The 26,549-nt window shown below is 42.7% G+C and overlaps 1 protein-coding gene across 1 annotated transcript in view; it reads left to right on the top strand.

Annotated features, from left to right (window-relative positions):
- Window positions 1–26,549, top strand: part of LOC139755991 (prestin-like) — a 184,834-nt gene that overhangs the window by 20,272 nt on the left and 138,013 nt on the right. The window contains 1 exon segment of the mRNA XM_071674906.1: window positions 8,480–8,662. Within this exon segment, the coding sequence (XP_071531007.1) occupies window positions 8,480–8,662 (183 nt within the window).

The raw sequence follows: 26,549 nt of genomic DNA, 5'->3' as shown, positions 1-26,549 counted from the left end.
CACTAGAGAGTGTCTGGTTATACTGTCATCATCCACTAGAGAGTGTCTGGTTATACTGTCATCATCCACTAGAGAGTGTCTGGTTATACTGTCATCATCCACTAGAGAGTGTCTGGTTATACTGTCATCATCCACTAGAGAGTGTCTGGTTATACTGTCATCATCTACTAGAGAGTGTCTGGTTATACTGTCATCATCCACTAGAGTGTGGTTATACTGTCATCATCCACTAGAGAGTGCCTGGTTATACTGACATCATCCACTAGAGTGTGGTTATACTGTCATCATCCACTAGAGAGTGTCTGGTTATACTACCATCATCCACTAGAGAGTGTCTGGTTATACTGCCATCATCCACTAGAGAGTGTCTGGTTATACTACCATTATCCCCTAGAGTGTGTTTGGTTATACTGTCATCATCCACTGCACTGTGTCTGGTTATACTACCATCATCCACTAGAGAGTGTCTGGTTATACTGTCATCATCCACTACAGAGTGTCTGGTTATACTGTCATCATCCACTAGAGTGTGTCTGGTTATACTGTCATCATCCACTAGAGAGTGTCTGGTTATACTGTCATCATCCACTAGAGTGTGTCTGGTTATACTGTCATCATCCACTAGAGAGTGTCTAGTTATACTGTCATCATCCACTAGAGAGCGTCTGGTTATACTGCCATCATCCACTAGAGTGTGGTTATACTGTCATCATGCACTAGAGTGTGTCTGGTTATACTGTCATCATCCACTGGAGTTTGTCTGGTTATACTGTCATCATCCACTAGAGTTGTCTGGTTATACTGTCATCATCCACTAGAGTGTGTCTGGATATACTGTCATCATCCACTGGAGAGTGTCTGGTTATACTGTCATCATTCACTGGAGAGTGTCTGGTTATACTGTCATCATCCACTAGAGAGTGTCTGGTTATACTGTCATCATCCACTAGAGTGTTCTGGTTATACTGTCCATCATCCACTAGAGTGTGTCTGGTTATACTGTCATCATCCACTAGAGAGGTCTGGTTATACTGTCATCATCCACTAGAGTGTGTCTGGTTATACTGTCATCATCCACTAGAGTGTGTCTGGTTATACTGTCATCATCCACTAGAGTGTGTCTGGTTATAATGTCATCATCCACTAGAGAGTGTCTGGTTATACTGTCATCATCCACTAGAGTGTGTCTGGTTATACTGTCATCATCCACTAGAGAGTGTCTGGTTATACTACCATCATCCACTAAGAGTGTCTGGTTATACTGTCATCATCCACTAGAGTGTGTCTGGTTATACTGTCATCATCCACTAGAGAGTGTCTGGTTATACTGTCATCATCCACTAGAGTGTGTCTGGTTATACTGTCATCATCCACTAGAGTGTGTCTGGTTATACTGTCATCATCCACTAGAGTGTGTCTGGTTATACTGTCCATCATCCACTAGAGTGTGTCTGGTTATACTGTCATCATCCACTGGAGGGTGTCAGGTGTAGGTGACCAGCTGTACCTCAAACTCTCGGACCCAATGTAGCTTAAGGAGTACACAGTGTTCTCCACAGTGGTACCCTCATATGTACCAGCCTGAACACTTCAGTGGTTATGTCCACTCCTGCTTTACCTCTCGCCGTTCACTCACCCAACACCTTCATAAACATTTTCCTTGTCCTTATATTTCAGTACTCCTTGTTATATATATATATATATATATATATATATATATATATATATATATATATATATATATATATATATATATATTATACTTTGTCGCTGTCTCCCGCGTTAGCGAGGTAGCACAAGGAAACAGACGAAAGAATGGCCCAACCCACCCACATACACATGTATATACATACACACACGCACATATACATACCTGTACATTTCAACGTATACATACATATACATACACAGACATATACATATATACGCTTGTACATATTCATACTTACTGCCTTTATCCATTCTCGTCGCCACCCCGCCACACATGAAATGGCACCCCTTCCCCCGCGCGCGCGCGAGGCAGCGCTAGGTTAAGACAACAAAGGCCACATTTGTTCACACTCACTCTCTAGCTGTCATGTGTAATGCACCGAAACCACAGCTCCCTTTCCACATCCTCACCCCACAAAGCTTTCCATGGTTTACCCCAGACGCTTCACATGCCCTGGTTCAATCCATTCACAGCACGTCGACCCCGGTATACCACATCATTCCAATTCACTGTATTTCTTGCACGCGTTTCACCCTCCTGTATGTTAAGGCCCCGATCGCTCAAAATCTTTTTCACACCATCCTTTCACCTCCAATTTCGTCTCCCGCTTCTCCTTCCCTCCACCTCTGACACAAATATCTTCTTCTTCATTCTTTCCACACTCATTCTCTCCATGTGTCCAAACCATTTCAACACACTCTCTTCTGCTCTCTCAACCACACTCTTTTTATTACCACACATCTCTCTTACCCTTTCATTACTTACTCGATCAAACCACCTCACACCACATATTGTCCTCAAACATCTCATTTCCAACACATCCACCCACCTCCACACAGCTCATGCCTCGCAATCATATAACAATGTTGGAACTATTATTCCTTCAAACATACTCGCCTTTCACACTTTCTTCAACGCTCCCAGAATCGTCGCTCCCTTCCCACCTAGTGACTCACTTCCGCTTTCATGGTATCATCCACTGGAAAGTCCGCTCCCAGATATCTAAAACACTTCACTTCCTCCAGTTTTTCTCCATTTAAACTTACCTCCCAATTTACTTGTTCCTCAACCCTACTGAACCTAATAACCTTGCTCTTATTCACATATAATCTCAACTTTCTTTTTTCTCACACTTTACCAAACTCAGTCACTAACCTCTGCAGTTTCTCACTCGAATCAGCCACCAGTGCTGTATCATCAGCGAACAACAACCGACTCGCTTCCCAAGCCCTCTTATCCACAACAGACTGCATACTTGCCCCTCTCTCCAAAACTCTTGCATTCACCTCCCTAACATCCCCATCCATAAGCAAATTAAACAACCACGGAGACATCACACCCGTCTGCCGCAAACCGACTTTCACTGGGAACAAATCACTTTCCTCTTTTCCTACTCGTACACATGCCTTACATCCTTGGTAAAAACTTTTCACTGCTTCTAGCAACTTACCTCCTACACCATATATTCTTAATACCTTCCACAGAGCATCTCTATCAACTCTATCATATGCCTTCTCCAGATCCATAAATGCTACATACAAATGCATTTGCTTTTCTAAGTATTTCTCACATACATTCTTCAAAGCAAACACCTGATCCACACATCCTCTACCACTTCTGAAACCACACTGCTCTTCCCCAATCTGATGCTCTGTACATGCCTTTACCTTCTCAATCAATACCCTCCCATATGATTTCCCAGGAATGCTCAACAGACTTATACCTCTGTAATTTGAGCACTCTTCTTTGTCTCCTTTGCCTTTGTACAGTGGCACTATGCATGCATTCCGCAAATCCTCAGGCTCTTCACCATGATCCATACATACATTGAATATCCTTACCAACCAGTCAACAACACCGTCACCCCCCCTTTTTTTTTCTATAAATTCCACTGCAATACCATCCAAACCTGCCGCGTTGCCGGCTTTTATATTCCTCAAAGCTTTGACTACCTCTTCTCTGTTCACCAGACCATTCCTTCTGACCCTCTCATTTCGCACACCACTTTATCATCAAACACATTCAACATTGGATTACGTGTTAATTGATAGACGTGTAAAAGAGAGACGTTTGGATGTTAATGTGCTGAGAGGGGATGTCTGATCACTGTCTAGTGGAGGCGAAGGTGAAGATTTTTAGAGGTTTTCAGAAAAGAAGAGAAAATGTTGGGGAGAAGACAGTGTTGAGAGTAAGTGAACTTGAAAAGGAGACTTGTGTGAGGAAGTACCAGGAGAGATTGAGAGCAGAATGGCAAAAGGTGAAAGCAAATGACGTAAGGGGAGTGGGGGAGGAATGGGATGTATTTAGGGAAGCAGTGATGGCTTGCGCAAAAGATATATGTGGCATGAGAAAGGTGGGAGGTGGGCAGATTAGAAAGGGTAGTGAATGGTGGGGTGAAGAGGTAAGATTGTTAGTGAAAGGGAAGAGAGAGGCGTTTGGACGATTTTTACAGGGAAGTAGTGCTAAGGACTGGGAGATGTATAAAAGAGTGAGGCAGGAGGTCAAGAGAATGGTGCAAGAGGTGAGAAAGAGGGCAAATGAGAGTTGGGTTGAGAGAGTATCATTAAATCTTAGGGAGAATAGAAAGATGTTTTGGAAGGAGATAAATAAAGTGCGTAAGACAAGAGAACAAATGGGAGCATCGGTGAAGGGGGCAAATGGGGAGGTAATAACAAGTAGTAGAGAAGTGAAAGGGAGATGGAATGAGTATTTTGAAGGTTTGTTGGAAGTGTTTGATGATAGAGTGGCAGATATAGGTTGTTTTGGTCAAGGTGGTGTGGGAAGTGAGAGGGCCAGGGAGAAGGATTTGATAAACAGAGAAGAGGTAGTGAAAGCTTTACGGAAGATGAAAGCCGGCAAGGCGGCAGGTTTGGATGGTATTGCAGTGGAATTCATTAAAAAACGGGGTGACTGTATTGTTGACTGGTTGGTGAGATATTCAGTATATGTATGGTTCATGGTGAAGTACCTGAGGATTGGCGGAATGCGTGCATAGTGCCATTGTACAAAGGCAAAGGAGATAAGAGTGAGTGTTCAAATTACAGAGGTATAAGTTTGTTGAGTATTCCTGGTAAATTATATGGGAGGGTATTGATTGAGAGGGTAAAGGCATGTATAGAGCATCAGATTGGGGAAGAGCAGTGTGGTTTCAGAAGTGGTAGAGGATATGTGGATCAGGTGTTTGCTTTGAAGAATGTATGTAAGAAATACTTAGAAAAACAAATGGATTTCTATGTAGTATCTATGGATCTGGAGAAGGCATATGATAGAGTTGATAGAAATGCTCTGTGGAAGGTAATAAGAACATATGGTGTGGGAGGTAAAAGCTAGAAGCAGTGAAAAGTTTTTATCAAGGATGTAAGGCATGTGTACGAGTAGGAAGAGAGGAAAGTGATTGGTTCCCAGTGAATGTAGGTTTGCGGCAGGGGTGCGTGATGTCTCCATGGTTGTCTAATTTGTTTATGGATGGTGTTGTTGGGGAGGTGAATGCAAGTTTTGGAGAGAGGGGTAAGTATACAGTCTGTTGGGGATGAGAGGTCTTGGGAAGTGAGTCAGTTGTTGTTCGCTGATGATACAGCGCTGGTGGATGATTCGGGTGAGAAACTGCAGAAGTTGGTAAAGTGTGTGAAAGAAGAAAGCTGAGAGTAAATGTGGGTAAGAGCAAGGTTATTAGGTTCAGTAGGTATGAGGGATAAGTAGATTGGGAGGTAAGTTTGAATGGAGAAAAACTGGAGGAAATGAAGTGTTTTAGATATCTGGGAGTGGATTTAGCAGCGGATGGAACCATGGAAGCGGAAGTGAGTCACAGGGTGGGGGAGGGGCGAAGGATCGGGGAGCGTTGAAGAATGAAGAATTCATTCTTCAGAGCAAACACCTGATCCACACATCCTCTACCACTTCTGAAACCACACTGCTCTTCCCCAGTCTGATGCTCTGTACATGCTTTCACCCTCTCAATCAATACCCTTCCATATAATTTCCCAAGAATACTCAACAAACTTACTCCTCTGTAATTTGAGCACTCACCTTCATCCCCTTTGCCTTTGTACAATGGCACTATGCATGCATTCCGCCAATCCTCAGGCACCTCTCCATAAGTCATACATACATTAGATATCCTTACCAACCAGTCAACAACACAGTCACCCCCTTTTTTAATAAATTCCACTGCAATACCATCCAAACCCGCTGCCTTGCCGGCTTTAATCTCCTCAAAGCTTTTATTACCTCTTCTCTGTTTACCAAATCATTTTCCCTAACCCTCTCACTTTGCACACCACCTCGACCAAAACACGCTATATCTGCCACTCTATCATTTAACACATTCAACAAACCTTCAAAATACTCACTCCATCTCCTTCTCACATCACCACTACTTGTTATCACCTCCCCATTTGCCCCCTTCACTGAGGTTCCCATTTGCTCCCTTGTCTTACGCACTTTATTTACCTCCCCCCAAAACATCTTTTTATCTCCCTAAGATTTAATGATACTCTCTCACCCCAACTCTCATCAGCCCTCTTTTTCACCTCTTGCACCTTTCTCTTGACCTCCTGTCTCTTTCTATTATATATGGTGTTTCTGCTGCCAATGAGAGGGAGGGCTCGGGTAGTAAAGTAATGGCCCCTTCCACGACCCTGTAAATTTAAGATGTACTACTTATTTGACCACACTCTGTTGTGTAGCTCAGCTGCCACCGGTGAGAGGGAGGGCCCAGGTGGTAGTGTACTGGCCCCTCCCAATACCTCACCTCACTCCGAGGATCATCCCGTCCTTTACCCTTGGAGTAACCCATTAGGTAACAGGTTGGCACTACCCTCCTGACTGAGGAATGTTACAGTGGTTGCCGGAACCATCTTCCATCCTCCATGTCAGAATTGCTGGTCTTACTTCCTGATTAAGGCACTACCGGGCTGGTCGCGCCTCACGCCGACTCACACCTCACTTATTTTCTTCCCATAGTTCTCTTGACTCCCCCTCTCTGCACTGTGTATGGCCCCCAGTCCCTGGCGTCATGGGGTGCTATGAACCCCAGGTTCCCGCCTGACTCCACTACCAATGCGAGGGAGGGTTCTGGCAGCAGTGGTACCGGCCCACACCACGACCTTTCCCTCTCTGTTAGACCTGCCTCTTCTTGTGTTCACTACACCAACATTCATGGTCTCTCTCTCTCGTAACCTCTCCTCACGAACACCCTCTGTCTACTACCTCTCATAATATCTGACTTCCTTTTTAGACTCCATTGTCTGATGACGTTCTTACTCGTCCCTTTCTTATATCCAGCTTTAACCTGCAATCGCCTCTCCAGCTCAGAGTGGGTCGTCTGTGCTCCTTCCAGCACCAACACACCTGTTGCACGCCCCGAGGACCTTGAGACCCCCACACTGATGTTATGTGGCTCAAGGCCTGGCACCCAACTACCAGTGTTTTTCCCTTGTTTTTAACCCATGGCTCTCGTAACTGTACACATTTTTCATATCTTTTTCGCCTGTCCTAACTCCTTCCTTGATACTGTGACACCCTCTCAGCCGTATATGAGCGTCCTCTCAAGTGTCACTGACCTGGTGTTCGTCATGATGGTGGGTCACAACACTGTTATAACCCTACGTCTACAACCAGGCTACGTGTGTGCCGGTGACCTGGTCAGTGTCTGGGGCAAATACTGGACGGCCGCTCACCACATACATTGCCTGATTTCCACCACTGTTCCTCTTATTAACGTGAAGTTAACGTTAACCCCTTCAGCATGATGGTATATATATATATATATATATATATATATATATATATATATATATATATATTATCCCTGGGGATAGGGGAGAAAGAATACTTCCCACGTATTCCCTGCGTGTCGTAGAAGGCGACTAAAAGGGGAGGGAGCGAGTGGCTGGAAATCCTCCCCTCTCGTTTTTTTTTTTTTTAATTTTCCAAAAGAAGGAACAGAGGGGGCCAGGTGAGGATATTCCCAGTCCTCTGTTCTTAACGCTACCTCGCTAACGCGGGAAATGGTGAATAGTTTAAAAATAATATATATATATATATATATATATATATATATATATATATATATATATATATATATATATATATAAAACATGCAAACCTCCAACTGCCAGGATCGAACCCGGGACCCCTGCGTAGCAGGAGGGAGCAGCTTCTGCTAGGCTAGGTTCTATGAAAGTGCGCGTTCATATTGCACTTTGTTTATATGTGTGTGTGTGTGTGTGTTACCAGAGGTCACACAGAGTCAAGAGTCACTTTTGGCCGGAGTATAACATCGTCAGCAGACGACACTTGTACAGTCTCGTCAGATAACTTTTGCTTCGAAGGAGTCCACCTCTCCCTTCTACTGAGTGTAGTGTATCCTTGGGCTGTAGGAGGCCCCTTTTAGAACTGGGGTCGTGGTGGAACACTAGGACCCTTTCAGAATGGGGTCCTGGGGCCGTATTCAGAAAAATTCTTGGATTTCTGCTTATTTTTATGCTTAGTTGAGCAAGTGATTTAAGTGCCACACAGAAAAGGACTAAGCACGATGCTTAGCAAAACTTAAGCATAAGATTTAAGAAGTATGAATTGCAGTTTGGGTCAAAATATTTGTCGTCTGCTAAGCAAATACTTAAGCGTAGGGCAGCTTTCAGAAACATGCTTAGCAAAATTCTTAAAGTAGAATTCTTTGGGGTTAAGCATACTTTAGCATTCTAAGAAGTTTTCTGCATACGGCCCCTGGGGTAGATATACAGCCATATATGTATGGTACTGTTACAGGTGTGGTGGAGACCCTGCACACGAAGGTGACGCAGTGCTGCGCCTGCTCTGGCGCATGCGTCAAGTCGGCCATCACCAGTCGCCTCCCCATCCTCTCATGGCTGCCTTCCTACAACCCGCGCACGGATCTGCTCGGGGACATTATATCTGGCCTCACCGTCGCTATCATGCACATCCCTCAAGGTGAGTCCACGGCTGCACACACCTCACTCCTGCTGTCATAATGGTCACGCAAAATGGTGAGTCAGTAGAGGTCATAATGTTACCCAATATGGTCGCGTAAAATGGTGAGTCAGTAGAGGCCATAATGTTACCCAATATGGTCACGTAAAACAGTGAGTCAGTAGAGGTCATAATGTTACCCAATATGGTCGCGTAAAACAGTGAGTCAGTAGAGGTCATAATGTTACCCAATATGGTCGCGTAAAACAGTGAGTCAGTAGAGGTCATAATGTTACCCAATATGGTCGCGTAAAACAGTGAGTCAGTAGAGGTCATAATGTTACCCAATATGGTCACGTAAAATGGTGAGTCAGTAGAGGCCATAACGTTACCCAATATGGTCACGTAAAATGGTGAGTCAGTTGAGGCCATAATGTTACCCAATATGGTCACGCAAAATGGTGAGTCAGTAGAGGCCATAATGTTACCCAATATGGTCACGCAAAATGGTGAGTCAGTAGAGACCATAATGTTACCCAATATGGTCGCGTAAAATAGTAAGTCAGTAGAGGCCATAATGTTACCCAATATGGTCACGCAAAATGGTGAGTCAGTAGAGGCCATAATGTTACCTAATATGGTCACGCAAAATGGTGAGTCAGTAGAGGCCATAATGTTACCCAATATGGTCACGCAAAATGGTGAGTAAGTAGAGGCCATAATGTTACCTAATATGATCACGTAAAATAGTGAGTCAGTGGAGGCCATAATGTTACCCAATATGGTCACGTAATAGTGAGTCAGTAGAGACCATAATGTTACCCAAAATGGTCACGTAAAATAGTAAGTCAGTAGAGGCCATAATGTTACCCAATATGGTAACGTAAAATAGTAAGTCAGTAGAGGCCATAATGTTACCCAATATGGTCACGTAATAATGAGTCAGTAGAGACCATAATGTTACCCAGTATGGTCAATTAAAATAGTAAGTCAGTAGAGACCATAATGTTACCCAGTATGGTCACGTAAAATAGTAAGTCAGTAGAGGCCATAATGATACCCAATATGGTCACTTAAAATAGTAAGTCAGTAGAGGCCATAATGTTACCCAATATGGTCACGTAATAGTGAGTCAGTAGAGACCATAATGTTACCCAATATGGTCACGTAAAATAGTAAGTCAGTAGAGACCATAATGTTACCCAATATGGTCACGTATAATAGTAAGTTAGTAGAGACCATAATGTTACCCAATATGGTCACGTAAAATAGAAAGTCAGTAGAGGCCATAATGTTATCCAATATGATCACGTAATAGTGAGTCAGTAGAGACCATAATGTTACCCAATATGGTCACGTAAAATAGTGAGTCAGTAGAGGCCATAATGTTACCCAATATGGTCACATAAAATAGTAAGTCAGTAGAGGCCATAATGATACCCAATATGGTCACGTAAAATTGTAAGTCAGTAGAGGCCATAATGTTACCCAATATGGTCACGTAAAATAGTGAGTCAGTAGAGGCCATAATGTTACCCAATATGGTCACATAAAATAGTAAGTCAGTAGAGGCCATAAGGACACCCAATATGGTCACGTAAAATAGTAAGTAGAGACCATAATGTTACCCAATATGGTCACGTAAAATAGTAAGTCAGTAGAGACCATAATGTTACCCAATATGGTCACGTAAAATAGTAAGTCAGTAGAGACCATAATGTTACCCAATATGGTCACGTAAAATAGTAAGTTAGTAGAGACCATAATGTTACCCAATATGGTCACGTAAAATAGTAAGTCAGTAGAGGCCATAATGTTACCCAATATGGTCACGTAATAGTGAGTCAGTAGAGGCCATAATGTTACTCAATATGGTCACGTAAAATAGTAAGTCAGTAGAGACCATAATGTTACCCAATATGGTCACGTAAAATAGTAAGTTAGTAGAGACCATAATGTTACCCAATATGGTCACGTAAAATAGTAAGTTAGTAGAGACCATAATGTTACCCAATATGGTCACGTAAAATGGTAAGTCAGTAGAGGCCATAATGTTACCCAATATGGTCACGTAAAATGGTGAGTCAGTAGAGGCCATAATGTTACCCAATACAGTAATGCAGTGTACTGCTAGCATGACTCTCTGTGTAGCCATGTGTGTACACTCCAAGACACAAGTGTCATCCCTGACATTGATGAAGACTTAACGAGAAGGTTGAGTCAGTGTACACACGTGTGTGTGTGTGTGTGTGTGACACACTTGTGTACAGGTGGCAGCCCTGGGAGCCGTCGCTGGTGGATGGTGCTCAGTTATTTACTACCTTTGCGAATTTGAGTCATTCTCATATGACCAACACTTGTGTAGATTGAGGTAGTGTCAGGTGTATGAGGAGACCCTATATCGTTCAGTGTTTATTATACACATCCACACTAACCTGAACACATCAAATACTTGCCAAGGTTTGATAGCTTATTATAGTATCACGTTTTCATTTCATTACACAATTATGTCATAAAGGTTAATGAGGTATCTCTACCACGTAGTCAGTAATATTAATCATCCTCACACATTCGTCTTGCTCGACTGTTTCAAAATATTATACAAATATATACGAAATGCCAACCAATCAGGTATACCAACCACTCACCCACCAGTTGAGTGCCATAATGTTTCGATGTGTTTAACTAATCATCGGACAGAACTGGGAAGATAGTTGCGTCTTAGAATGTACGTGTATATGTATTGCGAGGTTGGCTATAGCCATGTTCACCTTAATTATGTTTCTTCTCTCTGGGTCTGACAGATGGCAAAGTCTTGCCTTTCATGACAACCATCTTTAAATGGCCATTAAGCGAGGATTCTCTCTCTCTCTCTCTCTCTCTCTCTCTCTCTCTCTCTCTCTCTCTCTCTCTCTCTCTCTCTCTCTCTCTCTCTCTCTCTCTTTTCAAAAATGCTCTTTTCAAATCCCACATTAGTCACTAGCGAGACCTGAGAACGTAACAGGCACCCCCCACCCTTCCCTGCCCTGCTCACCGATGTTCCCATTTGTTAATCTTGTCTTTTGCTTACTGTTAATCGTCTTCCAAGTCATCATCTTACTTTCCTTAAAATATACTGAAACTCGCCCACTCCAACTCCCATTTGCTATTATTTTTAAACTCCTTTGTCTTCGTCTTTACCTCCTGCCACTTTATATATATATATATATATATATATATATATATATATATATATATATATATATATATATATATATATTATTTTATTATACTTTGTCGCTGTCTCCCGCGTTTGCGAGGTAGCGCAAGGAAACAGACGAAAGAAATGGCCCAACCCCCCCCCCCCCCTCATACACATGTATATACATACGTCCACACACGCAAATATACATACCTACACAGCTTTCCATGGTTTACCCCAGACGCTTCACATGCCTTGATTCAATCCACTGACAGCACGTCAACCCCGGTATACCACATCGCTCCAATTCACTCTATTTCTTGCCCTCCTTTCACCCTCCTGCATGTTCAGGCCCCGATCACACAAAATCTTTTTCACTCCATCTTTCCACCTCCAATTTGGTCTCCCTCTTCTCCTCGTTCCCTCCACCTCCGACACATATATCCTCTTGGTCAATCTTTCCTCACTCATTCTCTCCATGTGCCCAAACCACTTCAAAACACCCTTTCTGCTCTCTCAACCACGCTCTTTTTATTTCCACACATCTCTCTTACCCTTACGTTACTCACTCGATCAAACCACTTCACACCACACATTGTCCTCAAACATCTCATTTCCAGCACATCCATCCTCTTGCGCACAACTCTATCCATAGCCCACGCCTCGCAACCATACAACATTGTTGGAACCACTATTCCTTCAAACATACCCATTTTTGCTTTCCGAGATAATGTTCTCGACTTCCACACATTCTTCAAGGCCCCCGGAATTTTCGCCCCCTCCCCCACCCTATGATCCACTTCCGCTTCCATGGTTCCATCCGCTGCCAGATCCACTCCCAGATATCTAAAACACTTCACTTCCTCCAGTTTTTCTCCATTCAAACTCACCTCCCAATTGACTTGACCCTCAACCCTACTGTACCTAATAACCTTGCTCTTATTCACATTTACTCTTAACTTTCTTCTTCCACACACTTTACCAAACTCAGTCACCAGCTTCTGCAGTTTCTCACATGAATCAGCCACCAGCGCTGTATCATCAGCGAACAACAACTGACTCACTTCCCAAACTCTCTCATCCCCAACAGACTTCATACTTGCCCCTCTTTCCAAAACTCTTGCATTTACCTCCCTAACAACCCCATATATATATATATATATATATATATATATATATATATATATATATATATATATATATATATATATATATCACTCCCCATCGCTTGCACCCCTTCCCTGTAAGTACCACCTATATACCTCTCTTTACCACTAGCAGCTTTACTTCATCATTCCGCCACTCGCTACCCTTTCTGATCCGCTCACCTCATACCATAAACATGTCACACTCATCTCTCGTACATGCCACACTGCATTTTAAAGTACCTCCCATTCCCGCACCCGCTCCCCTAGCTTCGTTTACCCTCACCTTCTGCCATTCTAAACTCGATCTCTCGTAGTATTTCCTCACACAAGTCTCTCTTCCAAGCTGACTTACTCTCACCACTCTCTTCACCCCAACATTCTTCTAAAAACCTCTACAAATCTTCACCGTCGCCTCCACAAGATTGTGGTCAGACATCTCACCAGCTGCTTCTCTAAGCACATTAACATCCAAAAGTCTGTCTTTTGCACGTCTTTCAATTAGTGTGCAATCCAGCAATGCCCGATGACCATCTTTCCTAGACCTATATGTATGATTGTGTATGTCCCTCTTTTTAAACCAGGTATTCCCAAGCACCAGTCCTTTTTCATCACACAACTCCACAAGCAGTTCACCATTTCTGTTCACTCTTCTGAATTATCCCATCCCCCCCAGTTATAACCTCAACTGCTACATTACTCACCTTCGCATTTGAATCACCCATCACTAATACTTGGTCTCGTGCACCAAAGCTGTTGGCATACGTCACTCAGCTGCTCCCAAAACACCTGCCTCTCACGGTCTTTCTATTTTTGTAGTCCATTTAGTTGTTATCCACTTTAGTCTGGAGCTCGCTTTCTTACACTCACACACCCACACCACTCTTGCCTTAATAGTAGTGCTACCCCTTTCTTATCTCTTGTCCTCTCACCAGCCCCCTGACCTTACTCCCAAAGACGTTTCCAAGCCACTCTTCCCCTTTACCCTTGAGCTTCGTTTCACTTAGAGCCAAAACATCCAGGTTCCTTTCTTCAAACATACTACCAGTCTCTCCTTTCTTCTCATCTTGGTTACATCCACACACATTCAGACACCCCAATATGAGCACTTCCCCGCGTGACTCCTTCTGTTCCATCCTTTACATATTGAAATACAAGGCTTTTTTTATCCCATGACTAACTACAGTACTAAGAAAGAATCCTGATTTCATGCCAGACCTCTGTACACGGTTCCTGCAGCCCAGGTGTAAGCTGCTTCCAGAAGCAGGGAAATGTAGACTCGTTTAGAATGAGAAGCTCATTGACTAGCCAGTACTCCCGGTGATGCAGCCTCGCTAAAATGACTTATTACATCTCTCTCTCTCTCTCTCTCTCTCTCTCTCTCTCTCTCTCTCTCTCTCTCTCTCTCTCTCTCTCTCTCTCTCTCTCTCTCTCTCTCATAGTGAGAGCGGTTAGCCACGATTGCATCACAAGGTGGGCCCCAGGGTTGAGACCAGATTCACTGGCTAACCTTTCATAAAATCTCTTAGATTCTTTCAGTTTACTCGAGCACTCCCTCACCTGACGTCCGTCTTTGTCACCATGATAACTTGACCTAACCCTCTCGGGGTTCCAAACTCTTGTTCTAGGAGCATACGGCAAAGGGGGTTGGATTTAGATGGGGTTACGTGATTATTAAAGTTTTCCTGGTCACCAAAAATATTTGGAAGGTTTCTCCAATACCAAGTTGGAGAGTAGCGCGTACTGGCCTGCTATTAAGCCAGCCTCGTCCAACATAGTTAATTTTCTCTTTCAACCCACTAAATCATCACTTCCAGCGGTGCACTCCGCTTACATTCTTCGAGTAACATTAATTTCTTTTTTAATTTTTTTCAAATTCACAAACTTGTTCGGAGCGAAGCCACTGCGTGAAGAAATCGCTCTTTTCATGGGAATATTCTCCATAGGTCTGGTCAGGGTTCGTATGCTTACTGCTAAACTTGCGTCTGTGAACTTCAGCACCACATCCTGTACTGCTTCATGATCACTACATGGACACTAGGCAACGCCAAGTACGCGATCTGAGCCTCACCACAATGAACAGTTTGTAACGAAATCCAGCAAGACTTCTTGGGTCAAGACATATGATTAGCCATATTGTCACACGTACGGAAAAATTTATTGACATCATCTTCACAGAACTTTGGTATATATATATATATATATATATATATATATATATATATATATATATATATATATATATATATATACCTGGGGATAGGGGAAAAAGAATACTTCCCACGTATTCCCTGTGTGTCGTTGAAGGTGACTAAAAGGGGAGGGAGCGGGGGGCTGGAAATCCTCCCCCCCTCCCCCCGTTTATAATTTTCCAAAAGAAGGAACGGAGAGGTGGGCCAAGTGAGGATATACTCTCTAAGGCTCACTCCTCAGTTCTTAACGCCACCTCGCTAACGCGGGATAAGGCTAAAATGTATGAAAGAAAAAAAAATATACAAAATATATATATATATATATATATATATATATATATATATATATATATTTTTTTTTTTTTTTTTTTTCATACTATTCGCCATTTCCCGCGATAGCGAGGTAGCGTTAAGAACAGAGGACTGGGCCTTTGAGGGAATATCCTCACTTGGCCCCCTTCTCTGTTCCTTCTTTTGGAAACTTAAAAAAAAACGAGAGGGGAGAATTTCCACCCCCCCCCCCCCCCCCCCGCTCCCTTCCCTTTTAGTCGCCTTCTACGACACGCAGGGAATACGTGGGAAGTATTCTTTCTCCTCTATCCCCAGGGATAATATATATATATATATATATATATATATATATATATATATATATATATATATATATATATAAAGATGCGGGAGTGACAGGTGTGTAGTGCTCATGAGGCAGTGTGGGTACAGTGTGGTATCTGCATATGGTGAGTGTAGGATTATTTCCCTTTCTCTCACAGTACGGTGCAGTATGGCTTTCCTATTAAGACATTGATTCAGTTCAGTATGTCATCACCTGCTGTACGAATGCAGGCCTCGCAATAGTTGACCAAAAATTAAGTACACATTTTGTTCACAGCAGCAGCGTCTTTATTACGCATCTCTATAATGGCTACTTTCTCCAGGAGTGTGGGTGTAGAAAGCGTATATTTAGCAGGACTGAACTCATGAGGGAGCGAGTGGTTTTTGGAATCCATAGACGAGGGTTTTGAATGTTATAACTAGTCAAGTTAGGGAAGGTTTTAGGCCAAAATCAGTGTGTCCAACTGAACAAGGGCGAACTACAGTCGATTGTTCAGTCATTCTTTTTATTTGATTAGTTTTTTTAAGTTTTTATTATCGTTTTATAACTATTTTCAGCAAATTAAATAAAGCCTAATGGTAAAGTTGGGTGAGTGAACTCGCCTTTATAATTGTGGCTGACCGCAGCTTGATATCATAGTGCAGTGTTTTCTCTTCGTAATGATTACACAATAACATTCTCCATCTTTGCCTGGTTTCTTAGTCTTGATAATTGTATATATTGTTCTTTTGCCTTTTGCAGTAGATTACGTAAACCGTAAATGTAAGCTGTACGTGTACGTACATACATAATGAATCACTACGTTACCCGGGTACCAACGCTAGTGTAATGGCCGACGCGTCAGCTGACCTCGTAGTGTACGAGCGATCTTTTCTTCGATTATATAATAACATTTTCTCTTTTGGTTTACTTTCTGTGTCGTGGTAATTACTTTATGTATTATCCTATTACGTTTGGCATCAAACTGCATTAGCCGTCGAGTGTAAAGTGAACTTGAGTATACGTACATGTACAGAGCAACGACTAAATTGTTCCTGGTTTTGTCCGATTCTTATCTACATATGACGAAATATAATGAAAGATTTGCCTGAACTTCATCGTGGCATTGGGCAAGCTTAACTAGAATTAAGCTTGATAGATATTGTTGGTTTGGATGAAGCATCAAGGAATCCCTAAGCCAGTGTCATTTAGTTTGGTCCTGTTAAAGAAATAAGATCTGATTTGATCGAGTTAATGTTTGACGGAAACTTAGGAAAAACTGAGAAATAACAGATTTTCCCCCTTACGAAATTCGTGACGTGTGTGTGTGTGTGTGTGTGTGTGTGTGTGTCAGGCCAGACCAGAGATACATACCAGCAGATGCTCATAGTACACTAAGAAGCATGCGGTGAATGCGCTCCTTTTCCGGGACGTTTTAACCATATGAGAGTTGGGGTGAGAGAGTATCATTAAACTTTAGGGAAAATAAAAAGATGTTTTGGAAGGAGGTAAATAATGTGCGTCAGACAAGAGAACAAATGGGAACATTGGTCCGGGGGGGACAAGGGGAGAAGTGGTAACAGTTAGTGATGAAGTAAGAAGGAGATGAAGTAAGTTGAAGGTTTGTTGAATGTGTTTGATGATAGAGTGGCAGATGTAGTGTGTTTTGGTCGGGGTTGTATGCAAAGTGAAAAGGTCTGGAAGAATGGTTTGGTTAAGAGAGAAGAGGTGGTGAAAGCTTTCCGGAAGATGAAATTCGGTAAGGTAGCGGGTTAGGATGGTATTGCAGTTGGATTTATTGAGAAAGGAGTGACTTTGTTGATTGATTGGTAAGGATATTCAAAGTATGTATGGTGAGGTGCCTTACGATTGGCGGAATGCCTGTATAGTGCCATTGTACAAAGGCAAAGGTGAGTGTTCAAACTACAGAGGCATAAGTTTGTTGAGTATTCCTGGTAAGTTATATGGGAGGGTATTGATTGAGAGGGTGAAGGCATGTACAGAGCATCAGATTGGGGAAGGAGCAGTGTGGTTTCAGAAGTGGTAGAGGATGTGTGGATCAGGTGTTTGCCATGAAGAATGTGTGTGAGAAATACTTAGAAAAACGAATGCATTTGTACGTAGCATTTATGGATCTGGAGAAGGCATATGATAGCGTTGATAGAGATGCTTTGAAGTAGGTCTTAAGAGTTTATGGTGTGGGAAGTAAGCTACTAGAAGCAGTGAAAAGTTTTTACCAAGGATGTAAGGCTTGAATACGAGTAGGAAAGGAGGGGAGTGATTGTACCCCAGTGAAGGGCGATCTGTGGCAGGGGTGTGTAATATCCCCTTGGTTGATTAATTTGTTTATGGATGAGGTAGTTAGGAAGGTAAATGCAAGAGTTTTGGAGAGAGGGGCGAGTATGCTGTCTGTTGGGGATGAGAGGGCCTGGAAAGTTAGTCAGTTGTTGTTTGCCGATGACACAGAACTGGAGGCTGATTCAATTGAGAAACTGCAGAAGTTGGTGACTGAGTTTGGAAAAGTGTGTGAAAAGAGAAAGTTGAAAGTAAATGTGAATAAGAGCAAGGTTATTAGGTTTAGCAGGGTTGAGAGACATGTGATTTGGGAGGTAAGTTTGAATGGAGAAAAATTGGAGGAAGTAAAGTGTTTTAGATATCTGGGAGTGGACTTAGCAGCAAATGGAAGCGGAAGTGAGTCACAGGGTGGGGCATGGGCGAAGGCTCTGGGAGCGATGAAGAATGTGTAGAAGGAGATAACGTTATCTCGAAGAGCAAAAATGGGTATGATTGAAGGAATATTAGTTTCAACACTATTACATGGTTGCTAGGCATAGGCTATAGATAGGGTTGTATGGAGGAGAGTGGATGTGTTGGAAATGAAATGTTTGAGGACAGTATGTGGTGTGAGGTGGTTTGATCAGGGAGGTAATGAAAGGGTAAGAGAGATGTGTGGAAGTAAAAAGAGTGTGGTTGAGAGAACAGAAGAGGGTGTATTGAAATGGTTTGTTCACATGGAGAGAATGAGTGAGGAAAGATTGACAAAGAGGATATATGTGTCAGAGGTGGACGGAACAAGAAGAAGCGGGAAACCAAATTAGAGGTGGAAGGATGGAGTGAACATACAGGAGGGTGAGAGGCAGGCAAGGAATAAGAGTGAATTGGAACAACGTGGTATACCAGGGTAAATGTGCTGTCAATGGATTGAACCAGGGCATGTGAAACGTCTGGGGTAAACCATGGGAAGGTCTGTGGGGCTTGGATGTGCATTAAATATGACAGCTAGGGACTGAGTGTGAACAAATGTGGCCTTTTTTGTCTGTTTTCGTGGCACTACCTTGCTGAAGCAGGGGGTAATGATGCTGTTTCTTGTGGGATGGGGTGGCGCCGGGAATGGATTGAAAACGAGCCAGTATGAATATGTACATGTGTATATATGTATATGCCTGTGTCTGTGTATGTATATGCATGTATATATTGATATGTGGTTTCAGAAGTGGTAGAGGATGTGTGGATCAGGTGTTTGCTTTGAAGAATGTATGTGAGAAATACTTAGAAAAGCAATTAGATTTGTATGTAGCATTTATGGATCTGGAGATGGCATATGATAGAGTTGATAGAGATGCTCTGTGGAAGGTATTAAGAATATATGGTGTGGGTGGCAAGTTGTTAGAAGCAGTGAAAAGTTTTTATCGAGGATGTAAGGCATGTGTACGTGTAGGAAGAGAGGAAAGTGATTGGTTCTCACTGAAGGTAGGTTTGCGGCAGGGGTGTGTGATGTCTCCATGGTTGTTTAATTTGTTTATGGGTGGGGTTGTTAGGGAGGTGAATGCAAGAGTTTTGGACAGAGGGGCAAAAATGAAGTCTGTTGTGGATGAGAGAGCTTTGGAAGTGAGTCAGTTGTTGTTCGCTGATGATACAGCGCTGGTGGCTGATTCATGTGAGAAACTGCAGAAGCTGGTGACTGAGTTTGGTAAAGTGTGTGAAAGAAGAAAGTTAAGAGTGAGTGTGAATAAGAGCAAGGTTATTAGGTACAGTAGGGTTGAAGGTCAAGTCAATTGGGAGGTAAGTTTGAATGGAGAAAAACTGGAGGAAGTAAACTGTTTTAGATATCTGGGAGTGGATCTGGCAGCGGATGGAACCATGGAAGCGGAAGTGAATCATAGGGTGGGGGAGGGGGCGAAAATCCTGGGAGCCTTGAAGAATGTATGGAAGTCGAGAACATTATCTCGGAAAGCAAAAATGGGTTTGTTTGAAGGAATAGTGGTTCCAACAATGTTGTATGGTTGCGAGGCGTGGGCTATGGATAGATGTGTGCGCAGGAGGGTGGATGTGCTGGAAATTAGATGTTTGAGGACAATGTGTGGTGTGAGGTGGTTTGATCGAGTAAGTAATGTAAGGGTAAGAGAGATGTGTGGAAATAAAAAGAGTGTGGTTGAGAGAGCAGAAGAGGGTGTTTTGAAATGGTTTGGGCGCATGGAGAGAATGAGTGAGGAAAGATTGACCAAGAGGATATATGTGTCGTAGGTGGAGGGAACGAGGAGAAGTGGGAGACCAAATTGGAGGTGGAAAGATGGAGTGAAAAAGATTTTGAGTGATCGGGGCCTGAACATGCAGGAGGGTGAAAGGCGGGCAAGGAATAGAGTGAATTGGATCGATGTGGTATACCGGGGTTGACGTGCTGTCAGTGGATTGAATCAGGGCATGTGAAGCGTCTGGGGTAAACCATGGAAAGTTGTGTGGGGCCTGGATGTGGAAAGGGAGCTGGGGTTTCGGGCATTATTGCATGACAGCTAGAGACTGAGTGTGAACGAATGGGGCCTTTGTTGTCTTTTCCTAGCGCTACCCCGCCCACTTGAGGGGGGAGGGGGATGGTATTCCATGTGTGGCGAGGTGGCGATGGGAATGAATAAAGGCAGACAGTGTGAATTGTGTGCATGGGTATATATGTATGTGTCTGTGTGTGTATATATATGTGTACATTGAAATGTATAGGTGTGTATATTTGCGTGTGTGGACGTGTGTGTATATACATGTGTATGGGGGTGGGTTGGGCCATTTCTTTCGTCTGTTTCCTTGCGCTACCTCGCAAACGCGGGAGACAGCGACATAGCAAAATAAATAAATATAAATATTGATATGTATATATACGTACGTTTATAGTATAGTATATATATATATATATATATATATATATATATATATATATATATATATATATATATATATATATATATACATATATATTTTTTTTTTTTTTTTTTTTTTTTTTATACTTTGTCGCTGTTGGGGTGAAGAAGGTGGTGAGAGTAAGTGAGCTTGGGAAGGAGACCTGTGTGGGGAAGTACCAGGAGAGACTGTGTACAGAATGGAAAAAGGTGAGAACAATGGAAGTAAGGGGAGTGGGGGAGGAATGGGATGTATTTAGGGAATCAGTGATGGATTGCGCAAAAGATGCTTGTGGCATGAGAAGAGTGGGAGGTGGGCTGTTTAGAAAGGGTAGTGAGTGGTGGGATGAAGAAGTAAGAGTATTAGTGAAAGAGAAGAGAGAGGCATTTGGACGATTTTTGCAGGGAAAAAATGCAATTGAGTGGGAGAAGTATAAAAGAAAGAGACAGGAGGTCAAGAGAAAGGTGCAAGAGGTGAAAAAAAGGGCAAATGAGAGTTGGGGTGAGAGACTATCAGTAAATTTTAGGGAGAATAAAAAGATGTTCTGGAAGGAGGTAAATAGGGTGCGTAAGACAAGGGAGCAAATGGGAACTTCAGTGAAGGGCGTAAATGGGGAGGTGATAACAAGTAGTGGTGATGTGAGAAGGAGATGGAATGAGTATTTTGAAGGTTTGTTGAATGTGTCTGATGACAGAGTGGCAGATATAGGGTGTTTTGGACGAGGTGGTGTGCAAAGTGAGAGGGTTAGGGAAAATGATTTGGTAAACAGAGAAGAGGTAGTAAAAGCTTTGCGGAAGATGAAAGCCGGCAAGGCAGCAGGTTTGGATGGTATTGCAGTGGAATTTATTAAAAAAGGGGGTGACTGTATTGTTGACTGGTTGGTAAGGTTATTTAATGTATGTATGACTCATGGTGAGGTGCCTGAGGATTGGCGGAATGCGTGCATAGTGCCATTGTACAAAGGCAAAGGGGATAAGAGTGAGTGCTCAAATTACAGAGGTATAAGTTTGTTGAGTATTCCTGGTAAATTATATGGGAGGGTATTGATTGAGAGGGTGAAGGCATGTACAGAGCATCAGATTGGGGAAGAGCAGTGTGGTTTCAGAAGTGGGAGAGGATGTGTGGATCAGGTGTTTGCTTTGAAGAATGTATGTGAGAAATACTTAGACATATATATATATATATATATATATATATATATATATATATATATATATATATATATATATATATATTAATCATTATTATTATTATTATTATTATTATTATTATTATTATACTTTGTCGCTGTCTTCCGCATTAGCGAGGTAACGCAAGGAAACACGCAAAAGAATGGCCCAACCCATCTGCATACACATATATACACATACACGTCCACACACGCACATATACATACCTATACATTTCAACGTATACATACATATACATACACAGACATATACATATTTACACATGTACATAATTCATACTTGCTGCCTTTATTCATTTTCGTCGCCACCCCGCCACACATGAAATGAACCCCAACCCCCCGGAAGCGCGCGAGGTAGCGCTAGGAAAAGACAACAAAGGCCACATTCGTTCACACTCAGTCTCTAGCTGTCATGTATAATGCACTGAAACCACAGCTCCCTTTCCACATCCAGGCCCCACAAAACTTTCCATGGTTTACCCCAGACGCTTCACATGCCCTGGTTCAACCCATTGAGAGCACGTCGACCCCGGTATACCACATCGTTCCAATTCACTCAATTCCTTGCACGCCTTTCACCCTCCTGCATGTTCAGGCCCCGATCGCTCAAAATCTTTTTCACTCCATCCTTCCACCTCCAATTTGGTCTCCAACTACTGGTTCCCTCCACCTCTGACATATATATCCTCTTTGTCAATCTTCCCTCACTCATTCTCTCCATGTGACCAAACCATTTCAAAACACCCTCTTCTGCTCTCTCAACCATTCAACCACACTCTCTTTATTACCACACATCTCTCTTACCCTTTCATTACTTACTCGATCAAACCACCTCACACAACATGTTGTCCTCAGACATCTCATTTCCAACACATCCACCCTCCTCCGCACAACCCTATCTATAGCCCATGCCTCGCAACAATATAACATTGTTGGAATTGCTATTCCTTCAAACATACCCATTTTTGCTTTCCGAGATAATGTTCTCGCCTTCCACACATTTTTCAACGCTCCCAGAACTTTCACTCCCTCCACCACCGTGTGACTAAATATCTATCTATCTATCTATCTATCTATCTATATATATATATATATATATATATATATATATATATATATATATATATATATATATATATTGCTTTGTCGTTTTCTCCTGCGTTAGCAAGGTAGCGCAAGGAAACAGACGAAAGAATGGCCCAACCCACCCCACATACATATGTATATACATACACGTCCACACACGCAAATATACATACCTATACATCTCAATGTACACATATATATACACACACAGGCATATACATATATACACATGTACATAATTCATACTGTCTGCCTTTATTTATTCCCATTGCCACCCCACCACACATAGAATAACAACTTCCTCCCCCCTTATGTGCGCGAGGTAGCGCTAGGAAAAGACAACAAAGGCCCCATTCGTTCACACTCAGTCTCTAGCTGTCATGTAATAATGCACCGAAACCACAGCTCCCTTTTCACATCCAGGCCCCACAGAACTTTCTATGGTTTACCCCAGACGCTTCACATGCCCTGGTTCAATCCATTGACAGCACGTCGACCCCGGTATGCCACATCGTTCCAATTCACTCTATTCCTTGCACGCCTTTCACCCTCCCGCATGTTCAGGCCCCGATCACACAAAATCTCTTTCACTCCATCTTTCCACCTCCAATTTGGTCTCCCACTTCTCCTCGTTCCCTCCACCTCTGACACATATATATTCTTGATCAATCTTTCCTCACCCATTCTCTCCATGTGACCAAACCATTTCAAAACACCCTCTTCTGCTCTTTCAACCACACTCTTTTTATTTCCACACATCTCTCTTACCCTTACATTACTTACTCGATCAAACCACCTCACACCACATATTGTCCTCAAACATCTCATTTCCAGCACATCCACCCTCCTGCGCACAACTCTATCCGTAGCCCACGCCTCGCAACCATACAACATTATTGGGACCACTATTCCTTCAAACATACCCATTTTTGCTTTCCGAGATAATGTTCTCGACTTCCAAACATTCTTTAAGGCTCCCAGAATTTTCGCCCCCTCCCCCACCCTATGATTCACTTCCGCTTCCATGGTTCCATCCGCTGTCAGATCCACTCCCAGATATCTAAAACACTTTACTTCCTCCAGTTTTTCTCCATTCAAACTTACCTCCCAATTGACTTGACCCTCAACCCTACTGTACCTAATAACCTTGCTCTTATTCACATTTACTCTTAACTTTCTTCTTTCACACACTTTACCAAACTCAGTCACCAGCTTCTGCAGTTTCTCACATGAATCAGCCACCAGCGCTGTATCATCAGCAAACAACAACTGACTCACTTCCCAAGCTCTCTCATCCACAACAGACTGCATACATGCCCCTCTTTCCAAAACTCTTGCATTCACCTCCCTAACAACCCCATCTGTAAACAAATTAAACAACCATGGAGACATCACACACCCCTGCCGCAAACCTACATTCACTGGGAACCAATCACTTTCCTCTCTTCCTACACGTACACATGCGTTACATCCTCGATAAAAACTTTTCACTGCTTCTAACAACTTGCCTCCCACACCATATATTCTTAATACCTTCCACAGAGGATCTCTATCAACTCTATCATATGCCCTCTCCAGATCCATAGATGCTACATACAAATCCATTTGTTTTTCTAAGTATTTCTCACATACATTCTTCAAAGCAAACACCTGATCCACACATCCTCTACCACTTCTGAAACCACACTGCTCTTCCCCAATCTGATGCTCAGTACATGCCTTCACCCTCTCAATCAATACCATCCTATATAATTTACCAGGAATACTCAACAAACTTATACCTCTGTAATTTGAGCACTCACTCTTATCCCTTTTGCCTTTCTACAATGGCACTATGCAAGCATTCTGCCAATCCTCGGCACCTCACCATGAATCATACAGACATTAGATAACCTTACCAACCAGTCAACAATACAGTCACCCCCTTTTTGAATAAATTCCACTGCAATACCATCCAAACCTGCTGCCTTGCCGGCTTTCATCTTCTGCGAAGCTTTTGCTACCTCTTCCCTGCTTACCAAATCATTTTCCCTAACCCTCTCACTTTGCACACCACCTCGACCAAAACACCCTATATCTGCCACTCTATCATCAAACTCATTCAACAAACCTTCAAAATACTCACTCCATCTCCTTCTCACATCACCACTACTTGTTATCACCTCCCCATTTGCCCCCTTCACTGAAGTTCCCATTTGCTCCCTTGTCTTACGCACTTTATTTACCTCCTTCCAGAACATCTTTTTATTCCCCCTAGAATTTAATGATACTCTCTCACCCCAACTCTCATTTGCCCTCTTTTTCACCTCTTGCACCTTTCTCTTGACCTCCTGCCTCTTTCTTTTATACATCTCCCACTCATTTGCATTTTTACCCTGCAAAAATCGTCCAAATGTCTCTCTCTTCTCTTTCACTTATAGTATTACTTCTTCATCCCACCACTCACTACCCTTTCTAATCAACCCACTTCCCACGCTTCTCATGCCACAAGCATCTTTTGCACAAGCCATCACTGCTTCCCCAAATACATCCCATTCCTCCCCCACTCCCCTTACCTCCTTTGTTCTCACCTTTTTCCATTCTATTCTCAGTCTCTCCTGGTACTTCCTCACACAAGTGTCCTTCCCAAGCTCACTAACTCTCACCACTCTCTTCACCCCAACATTCTCTCTTCTTTTCTGAAAACCCCGACAAATCTTCACCTTCGCCTCCACAAGATAATGATCAGACATCCCTCCAGTTGCACCCCTCAGCACATTAACATCCAAAAGTCTCTCTTTCGCGCGCCTATCAATTAACACGTAATCCTACAACGCTCTCTGGCCATCTCTCCTTCTTGCATATGTAAACTTATGTATATCTCGCTTTTTACATCAGGTATTCCCAATCACCAGTCCTTTTTCAGCACATAAATCTACAAGCTCTTCACCATTTCCATTTACAACATTGAACACCCCATGTATACCAATTATTCCCTCAACTGCCACATTACTCACATTTGCATTCAAATCACCCATCACTATAATCTGGTCTTGTGCATCAAAACCACTAACACACTCATTCAGCTGCTCCCAAAACACTTGCCTCTCATGATCTTTCTTCTCATGCCCAGGTGCATATGCACCAAATATGCACCAATAATCACCCATCTCTCTCCAACTTTCAGTTTTACCCATATCAATCTAGAATTTACTTTCTTACACTCTATCGCATACTCCCACAACTCCTGTTTCAGGAGTAGTGCTACTCCTTCCCTTGCTCTTGTCCTCTCACTAACCTCTGACTTTACTCCCAAGACATTCCCAAACCACTCTTCCCCTTTACCCTTGAGCTTCATTTTACTCAGAGCCAAAA

Source organism: Panulirus ornatus, chromosome 20 (assembly GCF_036320965.1).
Source record: "Panulirus ornatus isolate Po-2019 chromosome 20, ASM3632096v1, whole genome shotgun sequence".
Classification (NCBI taxonomy): domain Eukaryota; kingdom Metazoa; phylum Arthropoda; class Malacostraca; order Decapoda; family Palinuridae; genus Panulirus; species Panulirus ornatus.
The sequence above is the reverse complement of the archived record's forward strand: the minus strand, read 5'-3'. Positions and strand labels throughout refer to the sequence as shown.